Source organism: Watersipora subatra, chromosome 4, assembly GCF_963576615.1.
Source record: "Watersipora subatra chromosome 4, tzWatSuba1.1, whole genome shotgun sequence".
Classification (NCBI taxonomy): domain Eukaryota; kingdom Metazoa; phylum Bryozoa; class Gymnolaemata; order Cheilostomatida; family Watersiporidae; genus Watersipora; species Watersipora subatra.
The window spans coordinates 40,762,671-40,777,356 of NC_088711.1; the positions used below are offsets into that span (position 1 = coordinate 40,762,671).

Here is a 14,686-nt window from a genome sequence, read left to right on the forward strand (position 1 = left end):
AAATGAAAAAGGGTTGAGTGTTAGCTAGATGAAATTTATTTTGGGGGCTTTTTAGTAACATGAAGTTAGTCTTATCAGCATTTAAGGTGAGTTTGTTAGAAGTGCACCAGTTTTGAATAGCAAGAAGTTCATTATTTAAACAATCTATGTGCTCGTTGATGTTAGAGTATTCGAAAAAGAGATTAGTGTCATCGGCATAGAGCAAAGGTGTGAAAAGGTCGGCGACATGTGTTAAATCGTTTATGAAAGGGACCATCGAGTTGAAAGGGACCTTTTCGAACACTAGCTGTGCTCACAGGCCCCGCGTACTATTTGAGTCGTATGATAAGAGATGCATGAATATCTACTGCAGGAAAAAAAGTACATTGGTAATAATTTGTGGCCAATCTCTAAGGGGCAACCTATGTTCATTCTCATAAACTGCTGCCGTGGTAACATGTAAACAATGTAGTCATTGTACTGTAAAAGAATGTATTCATGGTAACATGCAAACAAGATACACAAAGCATGCAACATCGACAATATTTGAGATCTTTCAACACTGCCAGCAGACAGCTTTATATTTAACAAAGCCAGAAAGTGAAAAATGCTTATAACAGTTCAGCAGGCTGTTACAATTACAAAACAGGACTATTGTTGAAAAATTTAATAACATATAGATTGCAGTATCGCTAGTAGTCAAACATTACTGATCATATTGTTTGCAGCCTAATCATATTGTTTGCACCCTAATCATATTGTTTGCACTCTAATCATATTGTAGGATGATGTTTGACTATTTTTTTACCAATAATTATACTCTGATGCATTATTAGCAGATCTCTAGCAGTAAGTTCCATGCTGCTCGTTATTTCTTTCGTTTTTAATCTGATAATCCACAGGTGGGTGATTAGGGGGCTGGTTGTCAAGAGCCAGATAGAGTTTAGAAACCAAATATTTTTCACGACCTTGCAGAAGGCATGGAACATATGCGTGTGAAGTTTGGATGGAAACAACTACAAATTGTGGAAATGAACAGCCTTTACATAGACTAACAGACAGACAACAACAACATTGAATTTAATAATATAAATAACAAAAAAGCAACAGTAAATAATTATAAATTAAAAAGCATATAATTAAACAAAATGTGTAAATATACAGACTTATCTATTGTTCCTAATGATGCTATTTTTATAATCTAAATACTTGACAATTTACAACAACCATGTAAGAAGCTTTCTAAAAAAGAAAAACGATTATTTTATTGAAGTGCTGATTTTTTCTTCTGGTTAATCTATCAGTTTGGCTGAATTGTTTTTAATCATGTATCTAAATGCTGTACAAAAGTTGGAAATAGTGAACCGTAGGTAATATAGTTAGAATAATAAGATTATGAGGTATTAACAATAGAACTACTGCTTGCTTTTACTTATGACCTAACAAACCCCAGTGTGAAACTGTTAAAAGAAAACTGCTTAGAAAAATTGGTTCGGGAAAAACCCCTTTAGGTAAACAATGGCTAAATATCCTTCAGTGTGAAGTATTATTGATGCGGAACGTGATTGTCTGCACACAAAAGGGCTGGCATCTCGCTAGGAGTTTATAAAAACAATTGTAAGAGAAGCTTTAGAAACCTCTATCTCTGTTATTGAGCTAAGGCTATGGTTTGGCAGCAGATCGTTAGGTCAGACTATCGTACCACTCAAAGAGATCAAAGCAGGCGCTATACTCATTTGTTAGTTGAATTAACAGTTTGAAGGCTGACTATTGCAACAAGTTACCACTTCTTCACAAGTCTTGTGTTTGTAGGCGTGTTTGGGTCAAGACTCACGCCTGAAGTCAAGGTTAGTTTCACTAAATATCAGTTGAAACTTGTTGGCAGATTGTAAATATCAATTTGGCAATGACAAAGGTAGTGGTTAGCAGATGTGAATGTAAAAGTTCATATGGAATGTGTAAATGCATCAAGACTTATAGGTGTTATATTCATGTATGGGATAGTCTAATTAACAATGCTTTAAAGACTTAAGGTGTTATATTCATGTATGGGATAGTCTAATTAACAATGCTTTAAAGACTTAAGGTGTTATATTCATGTATGGGATAGTCTAATTAACAATGCTTTAAAGACTTAAGGTGTAATATTCATGTATGGGATAGTCTAATTAACAATGCTTTAAAGACTTAAGGTGTAATATTCATGTATGGAATAGTCTAATTAACAATGCTTTAAAGACTAACAATGCTTTAAAGATGGACTTACACAAAAGTTTAGTAGATTCTATCAAAAAGTATCAGCATTTCTTGCACATTTGTGATTGTTGTTGATGTCTGAGAAGATCTGACTGCCGGAAGGTTTCAAGATTAAAATCAACAAAACATGATCACGGTCAAAACGCTCAGAAGAGAAGTATGAGTAAAAATGACATCATTAACTGCTAGCGGACATATGAATACGCATATGACGGATTGTGGTGGCCGTAGCACACAGATATTGGCTACATTTTAAAAAACTTACACTTTATTTTAGTGATCTTCGGTAGCAGTAGTTGTCATATATGCATATCTATATTTAGCCGCTTATTATAGCATTGTGCATTGAATGATGTCTTACTACAACTTATGTAATTTCCATCACGAGTTTGACCGCTTGTTTCATGTAACACTTGTTGTTGCCGTAGGCCAACCATATAGAAGGCTGGCACTTTTTCTGAGATGGCAGAAGAGTGTTTGGCTGCGACTGTGCCTGTTATATGCAAATATACACTAAAGCCCTCTACTCCCATGCATGATTATTCCTGAGCCTGAAAAAGGGAAAATTAGCTAGTGTGCAATGCAAGACCGAGCAGCGTTGTTTACAGTTTTATTTGGAAGTCAGAATCGCACTTTCTCTTGATTTGAGCGTTTTAAACACGATCAAGTTTTATGACTTTAATCTTTAAATATCGTGAAAATCAGATCAGCTCAAACATCAACAACAATCACATGATAAAAGAGACTAATACTTTACAATACTTTCTAATAAAATCTACTAAAGATTTTGTGTAAGTTTTATCATGTTTATTGTTTCTATTGGTGGTGTCTCTTTTATTATTGCTTATTCAGTAACGCTCAGAATAGGCAGAAATTCTTGTAGATAGTATTGTTCAGTGTTTTGTATCATATTAAGTGTTTTAATAACATTACAATAATATAGTAGCTGTGACATCAGCTGTACTTTCAGATTATAGTTGCAACAACTAGTTAGTAAAACAATAAATTAATTAAATATGATACATAATAAAAAATAATAATTTAAAACCATTATACAGTTGTACCTCAATATACGAGCTTCCTGCTTTCTGAGGCTGAGCTCATATGTCAATTTACTCATGTCTCAAGGAATTATTTCCTATAGAAAGTTAATAAATACATATTAATCCGTTACCAAACTATGAAAAAACATATAAAACAGGATATTCTAGCGGAAAATGTGTTATAACTTAGTACCAATGTCGACAAGATAACAAATACATTTTTATCTGCATTAAAAAGTAACATTACCACTGTAAAATTTTACCTTCGAGACAGACGTAGAAGCAAACAGCAGTCAGAGAGAGACTTGGCAGCCGCTCAATTGGCACATGTAACTTTTGTGATGCTACGTAACAGAAACTTTAATTTAATTTAAGTAAACTTAACTTACTAAACACATATTTAAAGTTAAGTTTAAATCTTTTACTAAACTAATTTTAATTTTGTTGTCTTTTTTATTCTCTGTTTTCGGTTTGACGCTTTCTGCATCGCGTTTACTACAACTTTTAACAAACTTTGTAAAAACCTTTTTAAACTGATTCGAGAAGGAAGATCGAGCGATACTGTTGTTGAAGACAGAATTTCCCATACTTGGCCAAATAGTAGCCATTGAGAACCAGCTCGTATGTTTGTATCGCAAAGATTACTCGTATCTCAAAGAAGAAGTGTGCTCGGAATTCTGCTCGTTTCTCAACTTTCTCGTATGTTGCAGCATGTAAATTTCAAGATGTGACTGCATTATGTTTGTTACCTGTACCCCAATATTCTCTTTTTATACTTTACTAGAAGTCAGTGATTTTAGGTGAGTGAGATACCAAAAGATAAAAATATTGAGTCAAAAAAACATTGGAAAAGTTTCCTATATTTATCAAAAATTGGCAATAAAGAGAGAGATAAAGAGAGAGATAAAGAGAGAGATAAAAAGAGAGAATAGAGAGAGAGAATAGAGAGAATAGAGAGAATAGAGAGAACAGAGAGAATAGAGAAAATAGAAAGAACAGAAAGAATAGAAAGAATAGAGAAAATAGAGAGAATAGAGAGAATAGAGAGAATAGAGAGAAGAGAGAGAGAGAGAGAGAGAGAGAATAGAGAGAATAGAGAGAATAGAGAGAATAGAGAGAATAGAGAGAATAGAGAGAATAGAGAGAATAGAGAGAATAGAGAGAATAGAGAGAATAGAGAGAATAGAGAGAATAGAGAGAATAGAGAGAATAGAGAGAATAGAGAGAATATAGAGAATAGAGAGAATATAGAGAATAGAGAGAATAGAGAGAATAGAGAGAATAGAGAGAATAGAGAGAATAGAGAGAATAGAGAGAAAAGAGAGAATAGAGAGAATAGAGAGAGAATAGAGAGAGAATAGAGACAGAGTGAGAGAGAGATAGAAAGATAGAGAGATAAAGAGATAGAGAGAGATAGAGAGAGAAAGAGAGAGAAAGAGAGAGAAAGAAAGATAGACAGATAGAGAGATAGAGAGAGATAGAGAGAGAGATAGAGAGAGAGATAGAGAGAGAGATAGAGAGAGAGATAGAGAGATAAAGAGAGAAAGAGAGAGAAAGAGAGAGAAAGAGAGAGAGATAGAGAGAGAGAGATAGAAAGATAGAGAGAAAGAGAGATAGAGAGATAGAGAGATAGAGAGATAGAGAGATAGAGATATAGAGAGATAGAGAGTTAGAGAGTTAGAGAGAGAGAGAGAGTTAGAGAAAGATAGAGAGATAGAGAGATAGAGAGAGATAGAGAGAGAAAGAGAGAGAAAGAGAGATAGACAGATAGAGAGATAAAGAGATAGAGAGAGATAGAGAGAGAAAGAGAGAGAAAGAGAGAGAGATAGAGAGAGAGATAGAGATATAGAGAGATAGAGAGTTAGAGAGAGAGAGAGAGAGAGAGAGAGAGAGAGAGAGAGAGAGAGAGAGAGTTAGAGAGAGATAGAGAGATAGAGAGATAGAGAGATAGAGAGATAGAGAGATAGAGAGATAGAGAGATAGAGAGATAGAGAGATAGAGAGATAGAGAGATAGATAGGGAGAAAGAGAGATAGAGAGATAGAGAGATAAAGAGATAGAGAGATAGAGAGAGAGTGAGTGAGAGAAAGAATAAAGAGAGATAGAGAGAGAATAGAGAGAGAATAGAGAGAGGGAGAGAGAGGGAGAAAAGAGAGAAGGAGAATAGAAAGAGAGAGAATAGAGAGAGAATAGAGAGAGAAACAGACAGACAGACAGACAGACAGAAAGAAAATAAAGAAAAGAAAGAAAAGAGTGGAAAAGTAAGAGAGAAAAATTAGTTGGATGAAGGTAGGGTAAAGGAAAGAAACTTGCAGCTGTTCACAAGCTCCATCAGCACACTGTAAAAGACAGTTGGTAGCGAACTCCACCCAACTAGCATTCTGGCTAACATATTGTGGTTAACTTCCATTTACACTATGGTAAACCCTTAAACTTGTCTTGTAAAGGTAGGTAAGAAAAGCTTAAAATTTCAGAACCTCCCAGCCGATCTCTGAACACAGATGTGGCATATGTAAATAAGCTGAGTGTTTACAAGATAAAACTCTTCTTTAATGATTTTATATAGTAGGCTTTACACAGATATACAAAATATTAAATAATAAATAAATTTTAAAACTGTCAGCCACCAGCAATAGTAGGAGAGTCAAAAGAGATGGGAAATTTTCACCATAATATTTTACTCAATGATACTATCAATAACACTTACCTCCAACGACGCTATCAATGATAGTATTAAATTTTCACCATAAATAAATTGAGCGCCTGGGCAATTATGATCAACACTTTTTGTCTATCTAAATGAACGCAGTCTAGAACATTCTCTGAGGCATGTAATAAATCTAAGAAAAACAAAATTCATCCGCATGGGCTTTAAAAAAGTGAACAGAAACACACAAACAGTAAAAGCACTTGTGAGTGGCATCTCGTCTTAACGGGATTATCTGTGAGCCTTTTACGAGCGCTTATTGCAATGAAAGGCGGTATAACATATAATTGTCCGTGTCTGTGCTATTTGCTACAGAGTGGCTCTGAAGGAAGCTTACCAAGCCCGGAGTAGAACATTGTCAAAGCATGGCTGCGCAGTTGCCACACCTTACCATAGATGTAGAGGCCTTAGCAACAATGCCCAAACCCTCACGGGGTCCCACTGAAGAGGTTGCAGCTTACTCTACTAAATTGGCAGCTGAAAATGAAGAGCATCTGAATGAACATGTCCAAGATCCGGCTCCAGGTCACATGTACACTGTACAAGGAGAGTATCAAAGAAGACTGTGTGAGGATGATAGAGAAAACCAACTTATATGGATGGAGCGTGATTTACCGTATGACCTCAATGCAGGTTTTGAGGATCAAATAGCAAAGGAAGACGAAAATGAGTATATGAGCCTTTTGCTTGAGTCACTGGTTTGCAACAATTTAGTTGGTCAATCTGAATTTGTCTGTTTCCGGAATCTTCTGACCAACCTTGGCTGCACACCATACGACATCGGCGGGTACAATGAAATCGGTATGATCATAGTAGTACAAAAGATTGGAGATGTTTTCTATATGTATGAGTTACAGAGTGAAGTAAGTCGCAAGAAACAAGCAGCGCTGACAGAGAGGGACCATCGGATGGTTTACTGGGGTTCTAAATTGAAATCTTATGTAACCAATCCTCCCCACCAACCGGCAGTCTCACCTACAATGCCATTGAATTTTAATTCAGAATTTTTTTCAGTGGTTAAAACCAGTCTAGGAAAGCATTCAATAATTCTCCGTGGTGAAGTCGATGGCATAAAAGATGACGAATACTTCAAAGTAAAAACTCAAAAGCGAATCGAAAATGAATTTCGAGGAAAGTGTTTTCGTCGCGATAAGCTCATAAAATGGTGGCTTCAGTCATCTCTTCTCGGGCTGCGAAAGGTTTTATGCGGTTTTCGTGACGACAATGGCTTTGTAAAAACTACCAAATGGTACAACGTTCATGAGTTGCCTCGACAGATGATTGATCGACAACCATCGACTTGTTTAGCATTCATGGACAGATTCCTTACCTTTGTGAAAGAAAATGTGACAGAGGAACTGGTGCCGCATGTGCTCACTAGAAAGGTCGGGCAATCAAGGTTTGAGATGACATTAGATAGAGAGGGCCAACATGCATTTATTCCTTATTGGTTTTACCTGCGTAATCAGGAAGACGCACATTGACTGCCATATTGGCTGACTGTTTGTAGCCGGTATCCACAATGACATATCTACTGGAGTTTTCTCGTCTTACATACATGATCATAGTGTTGCTGTTTGCTGTGGTGCTATTTTCAATTTTACAAATGGCTGATTTGAATTTTGATTGGTTTTAATATTTTAACTTCATGTAATTTAATAAAAATACAAATAATGTTATGCAAGCATTTGTTACATATAAATATGATTGTATTTAACTGCTATAACAGTTTAAAATCTTTATTATAATTCTTACTATAATAAGAGTGTCTGTCTGATCTGTCAGTCTGTTTGAAGCTATGCAAAGAGCATTAGAAAATAAATTCACACCACACAGGAATCGAACTCAGCTGTTTGTATTCTTAGACAAGCTACCACCTGCTCCACCAGGGCAACTTTCCACATTTAAAAATAGTTGTGCATATAATTTGTAAACATGACGATCTCTCACAACATATTGAACTCTCAGTACACGAGTAACTCCCGTAATAAAGTACATTGGTTTATGTAAAACTTGAAAAAGGTTGCAAGTCGGTACAAATGATCAAAACACAAACAGTTGAAACGCCAAATTTCATTTTAAAATGAAAGTCAACAATCAATAGATTAAAAGAAGAATTTCATTTTAAAATGAAAGTCAACAATCAATAGATCAAAAGAAGAGTTTCATTTTTAAAAAAAACAGAAAATCATACAAGTGTGCAATTTTGTAGTCAGCAATGTTCTATGGAATTGTCAATATAAATAGCTGCAGTGCTTTATTGACGTTCCTGGATTGTGAAGGTGGGTGTGGAACTCTCCTTAACATTTTGAAGCCAGGCCAGAGATGACTCAGGAATATATTTTCCTCCTGAGATACACAAAACACATGAGCGTATATAGAGTGCATAGAGGTACACAGAATACATAAATGTATATAGAGTACATGGATGTACACAGAATACATAAATGTATATAGAGTACATAGAGGAACACAGAATGCATAAATGTACACAGAGTACATAGAGAAAACACAAAAGACATAAAAGTACATAGGGTACACACATGCTATCTACATTTTTGTATTTTGTGTGAAACACAGAATACATTAATGTGTATTCTGTGTGAATACATAAATAACAGAATGTATATAGAAGGAACATATAGATGCGTGTATGGCTTCTATGGTGGTGTTTTTTACTTGTTAATACAGGTATAGTTAATTGCGGTCTAAGTAATTTAACATGCATATTTAATATGCTGCCTGCCTATCAATTCATGTTATCACTTAGTTGCCTGAATTAAAAGTTGAGCATAGTTCAACAAGTCTTTAACCGACCATGATGATAACTAACCTTGAAAACAACCTTGAAGACAATTAACCTTTCCATCTTTATTTTGTCAGACAGACCTTTTAAATAACTTAGCCCTATTTTCTTTCAGTCACACTTTCAACCAACTTTTAACTTTACTATATTTGCTTGTTATGTTATTATTATTGTTATAACTTATAAACTTGCAGATTTATAACATATTATTTGATAGCACCTTGCAGTAATCTGATCTTACAATTGATCGACGCTCATTCCTCACACTCGTCTGCTATTACGCATAAAAGGCTAGTTTCGGCTGCAAACTGTAGCAAACATATCCTTTTTCTTTTTAAAACTAAATAAACTATATTTCTTTCAGTCATACCTTTAACTAACACAGTACATGTTTGTTATGTTTGCTTGTTACGTCATTGTATTAGGTTAAAACCAACTCTTATTTTATCTTCTCTGTTACACCCCCATCTAGTTGCATGGTTAATCCTGATTGCGCTATTAATATTGTTTATAACACAAATTTATAAGATTAATTATAATGATTCTATTATACTTTATAATAGGAAATACTATTATAATATCTCTCAAAAATCGTTACTCTGTGATCATTGCCATTTAATGTAATTATCATAGAAGTATCTTTAACATTGTGCCAGTACTTTTTAAATGACATCTCAATGAGTCCAACTTCCCATTTTCCTATTGATAGGTCAGTAGTCTAAAATAATTTAACTTTATTCTTAGTTATTACATTGTTTGAGAAGTATTTCAGAGAGGCATTACTTAGTAGCGTCTTGATTAAAATGAACGAATTATTTGAGAACATTAAGTCTATAGCCCTTAATCACTTCTGCATTTATAATATTATATCATACAAGGCCATCTATTGACCCTTTAAATCAATCGATGGTCTAGTATAATATAAGATGATAAATGTGATAAAATTCCTTGCACTTGATTACGAGATGAATATATAAAACAATTTGAGTAGAAGAGAAGAATTTACTTTCAGCAGCGTCCTTTTCGTGTTTCAAGCTTATTCCAATTTAAACACCGAGTAAACATGATGCTCTGTAGATATACAGCCATTTTATTAAATGGCTGTATCAGACAAAGACACTACAATCAGACAAAGACACTACAATATTTTATTTTTTACATAACATATCGTCGTACCAGTATCGTCGTATTCAGAGTTTTGATGGATGCTTGGTGGAACAGTTGGTGGAACAGTAACTTTTTATACACACACTTCTATGCAAGAATTATTATTAACTCAACATATTCACGAATGTTATTTTCTCAGTTCGTATTAATTGCATTATTACCAAACCATCTCATATTGTAATCGCAGCAAAACAGACTCAATTTAGCTATTACTTGCTAATTATTTCACTGTTACATCTAAACCATTGTATAGTCGTCTTATTCTTAAAATTTATTTGACCTGCACGAAACATTTTTCTCGTGATATGAAGTGTGAAAGTTACAGTTGTTTGACAAAGTTTGATAAACTTTACAGTTTTTTATTTTCTCTTTATTTCAACTACACAAAACACTTCTCATGATACGTTACCTATCATTTTTTCTCACGTTACCTATATAGTTTGAATGTTAGAATGACAAATGTTGTTATATATGTTAAATAGATTTTCTGTGTAATGACTTTTTTTATTACCCGGGTACAAGTACAGCTTATGGTGTAAAATGTTGAAAAAATACTTTACCGAAGTTGTTTTCTTGCCTTGGAGCGGATTAAAATTTACATTACGTATTTTATTTTAATGTGAAAAATTGTTTCGGATCTCGAACAACTCGCTTTTCGAACTAAATTCTGGAACTGATTATGTTTGAGAACTGAGGTTCTACTATCCGTTATCAAAAGATATAGGTCGCTGAAAGTTATGAAATTTTAAATTTACATTGGTTAGAAAACCTTTACAGTTGTTTTTATTTTTTCTCTTAATTTATTTCAACTACACAAAACACTTCTTTCATGATATGAAGTATGAAAGTTAGATTGGCAAATGTTGTTTTATGTTAAACACAAATCAATTTTCTGTGCAAAGACTTTTTTTACTACCCGGGCAACGCCAGGTAGCACAGCTAGGCTTGGGGCCGTGGCATCACTCGGGGATGTGCGGGAGACCTTTTTCGCCCCGAGTACAGCGAGAGTCTCCAGGCACGGCTTTCCGGATGAATGAGTTGGCGAGTGCGAGGCGATTGATTGCAAAGCGATTGAGTGCTAGGCGAATGGTTGTGAGACGATTGGTTGCGAGTGTAAGGTGAATGATTGGAAGGCGAGTGCGAGGTGATTGATTGCAAGGCGAGTGCGAGACGATTGATTGCGAAGAGAGTGCGAGGCAATTGATTGCAAGGAGGATGCGGGCCGATTGATTGCAAGGCGATTGATTATGAGTGCAAAGCGATTGATTGCGAGGCGAGTGCAAGAACGCAATTGTCAACTGCTTGACGGGTAAAGACTGGTCAGCCGAGGCGGGGGCTCAGCGGCAGAAGTGCGCGATCGTCAACTGCAAATATAGACGAGGGTAAACGGATGCATGAATCTAGACACATGAATCTAGAATATTTACTAGATTTTACACGCATCTAGCTGTAAGACACATTGCAGATTTCCATTGTTCTCCCTAACATTGACATGTATATGTGCATGCATTCTCTGATCAAGACAATTTCAGTAGACTGCATATTTGGAGTTGTTGTACAGTATGAAAGACAACTCTCAATAAACCTTATACTGCACGTCAATCTGTTCCTGTAGGGGAGTAATGCAGCTAGTATTGTTATAAAATGAAAATATACTTCAAATTTAAAATGAAATAAAAAATTAAAAGCTCTAACAAATTGTAAAGCAGAGCACAGGCTATAATATCATTGGAGGTTAATTGCAGGCAATAGATATCAACTAGTAAAGATACTTGGCATTGAAAAACACATCACCAGCCTCTATTTGAATGCCACCTCCATTTGACCACCACTATAGAGGAAGGGTAGAAAAATAAAGTGCCATGGGGTTGAAATAAAAGATTTACAGTATATATATATATATGTCTCACTACAACTTATGTAATTCCCATCACGAGTTTGACCGCTTGTTTTATGTAACACTTGTTGCTGCCGTAGGTCCACCATATAGAAGGCTGGCACTTTTTCTGAGATGGCAGAGGAGTGTTTGGCTGCAACTGTGCCTGTTATATGCAAATATACACTAAAGCACTCTACTCCCATGCGTGATTATTCCTGAGCCTGAAAAAGGGGAATATATATATATATTCCCCTTTTTCAGGGGAATATATATATATATATATATATATTTGAAAAAAATATTAAGACGAAAGTAAACTTTTAGTAATCGTTCTAAAGTCTGTTTCATGCAATGCACTCATCAGACGCGGTGGGACTAAAAAATATATATATATATTTATATATATATATCTTAGTACAAGTTTAGAGTATCTGTTCAGTCTGTGGAGCAGTCTTTTATTAGGTTAGTAGGTTCTTTTGGACCATCATTTGACGCATTACTAAAAACGGTTTCTGCTTGTCAGCCACGTCTGACTCAGTGAGAAGAAACGCGCCACATTTTAATCTGATTGATCTGACATGGTCTTATATGTACTTCTCGTAATTAACTCATTCCTCAGCCTTGCGCTGATGAAGTCTTTTCCAGCATCACTCCTTTCTATTGTGTAATTTTTAGTACCACTTTTGTGTTTGATCAGATAAACTTGGCCCTCTTTGGTAGCATGTACCTTTAAAAGGTCTAAGAATACCTTGAGTCTGGCAAGGCAGCGCCCTGTTTTATCGGTTTTCTTATCTACCAATTGTTTAAGGTCGGTTAGAGACTGTTTCTCAATGGCATCAACATACTTCCCTTTACCAGCTCCGTCAGTTTCTGTAATCCCAAGATAGATGGTCTCTATGTTGAGGAAGCAACACTGTAGCCACCATTTCAGTAACAGACCATGACGAGCTGTCTTGAACCCCTCCTTACAAGTTTTAAGCTTGACACGGTTTTCACCATCAAGACAATCAAGTTCTCCTGAAACGATTAGATCATGGCCTCCTAAGTTTACCTTGCACAGGGCTCCAAATTCTTTGTTTTGGTCTATTCCTTTTGAACGACAAGTTTTGGTTGTTGTCAATAGCTGCTCAAAGCGCAAGCCGTGATATCCATGTGCTGGAAATTTCTCAGTAGGATAGAGGTAAAGGTAGTAAGAGTTTTGAAGTTTAACAACTCCTATGCCTCGGCAAGCATCTGGAGAATGGGTTGCAATCACCAACAGCACTTTCTTTTTGCATACGAATGTCGCTTTACCCACTAGATCATGGTGAAGCAAACTTTGTAAAAGAATGTCGATGTTTTCTCCTTGCCATACATTGAGCATAGGGTGCCAACCTTCCGATAGGTTAAGCAGTTCACTTTTTGGTTTTAAAGGTTTTTTCAAAACTGGATAACAACTTTTATCGTTTGTGCTCTCCAAGTCAAGTTCTCTTTTACCACCTTCTCCCACAACTTTCTTCTTTCTTGTCATGTAGTAATAGTCTTCTTTTTTAACCTCGACCTCCACATTTTCTTGTCTCTGCATCAACTTCTCAGAGAGATCGTTTACCGCCAAGGTTTCATGTTGGTCGGCCATCGTAAGTCTTTATCTACATGTACATAACATATAGATAGGGGTTAAGGGTTATACCTTTTTATTTAAGGCTGTAATAAATCTCACAGATGACATAAATGAAAAACATCTTTATTGACTTTCACTGTATTATATTAGTATTTGAATGAGTACCCTAGCAGTCTAGTGTGGGAGATCGTGAGGTGTGTCAATAAGCAGAGAAAATAACTTGCGGCACAATTTAGAAATGCTTAAAGATGATCAATTCGTGTAAGTTTTAGAGTGTCAGTCTACCATTCCAACTGTAAGGAGTTTCATTGAAATCATTTTTTATCTCAACTACTAAACCTTGCTTTGGGACAGACAAACAGGCAGACACTGCTCTTATGATAGTGAATGTATAATTTTGTTTTAAAGCAGACAGAATAATTATCTGCAAGGTGGTGGATTGATGCAGATGTTAGAATCTTGGTCTGCCATGCTGAATGTCAAGAGTTTGTATCTAGCAAAGAATGGTATTTTATCCTAACCTCTAACCTTTAACCTCTAATCCTGGCTTTGGACAAATAGACTCTTCTTATAGTAATGGTTGGCTGCATGTTACAATCATTCATTCGTGTGATTTTAGGTTTTGACTTCTCAAACTGGTTGCTACTTACCCTACAGAAGGAAATTATTTGATGGATTTCATAATTCGCGAGTTCACGAACAGTCGTTTCCGTGAATTATTAAAATCCACAAATAAATAGTTTATTTTTAACACAAGGGAGAATAACTACTGCCTCAAACTAAAAACTAGTCGCTAGGCAGAAGTAGTAAACGTAGCTGAGTTCCAAACTTTTGAAATCATCACCGGGGCTTTGAATTAACACAATGCATCACGCTTCTTTACAAAATTATTCAAGGTTGTCACAAGTTCTTCGGCATGGCGTCATCGCAAAAATCTCTCCTACAGTTTTTTACATCGAATTCGACCACATCAACCTCTAATATTGAAGTTGAAAATGATAATGATTCTGATCTGGACATTATGGTATGTATCTTATTTGCAGTGCAGATACGTTTTTCCATAATTAACTGCGTTAGCTAACGTTAGTTCATTCTCTTGTTTAAAAACTGATCGCTTTCATTCAATACTTTACCTATTGTTTTTGTACTTAGTATCTGAGTACTGTCATTTTAGAAATCGTGAATATTTGTTCTTAAATGAAGAATCAGTTGAAGTAAATACAACACATGCAATTTAACACATGACTTCT

General features: G+C 35.4%; 1 protein-coding gene across 1 annotated transcript; it reads right to left on the reverse strand.

Moving 5' to 3' along the window:
* Positions 1 to 12,395: 12,395 nt before the first annotated feature.
* Positions 12,396 to 13,199, reverse strand: LOC137394248 (decapping and exoribonuclease protein-like). The gene has a single exon (XM_068080970.1). The coding sequence runs from the start codon at positions 13,197 to 13,199 to the stop codon at positions 12,396 to 12,398; it is 804 nt and encodes a 267-aa protein (XP_067937071.1).
* Between the last annotated feature and the right edge of the window lie 1,487 nt (positions 13,200 to 14,686).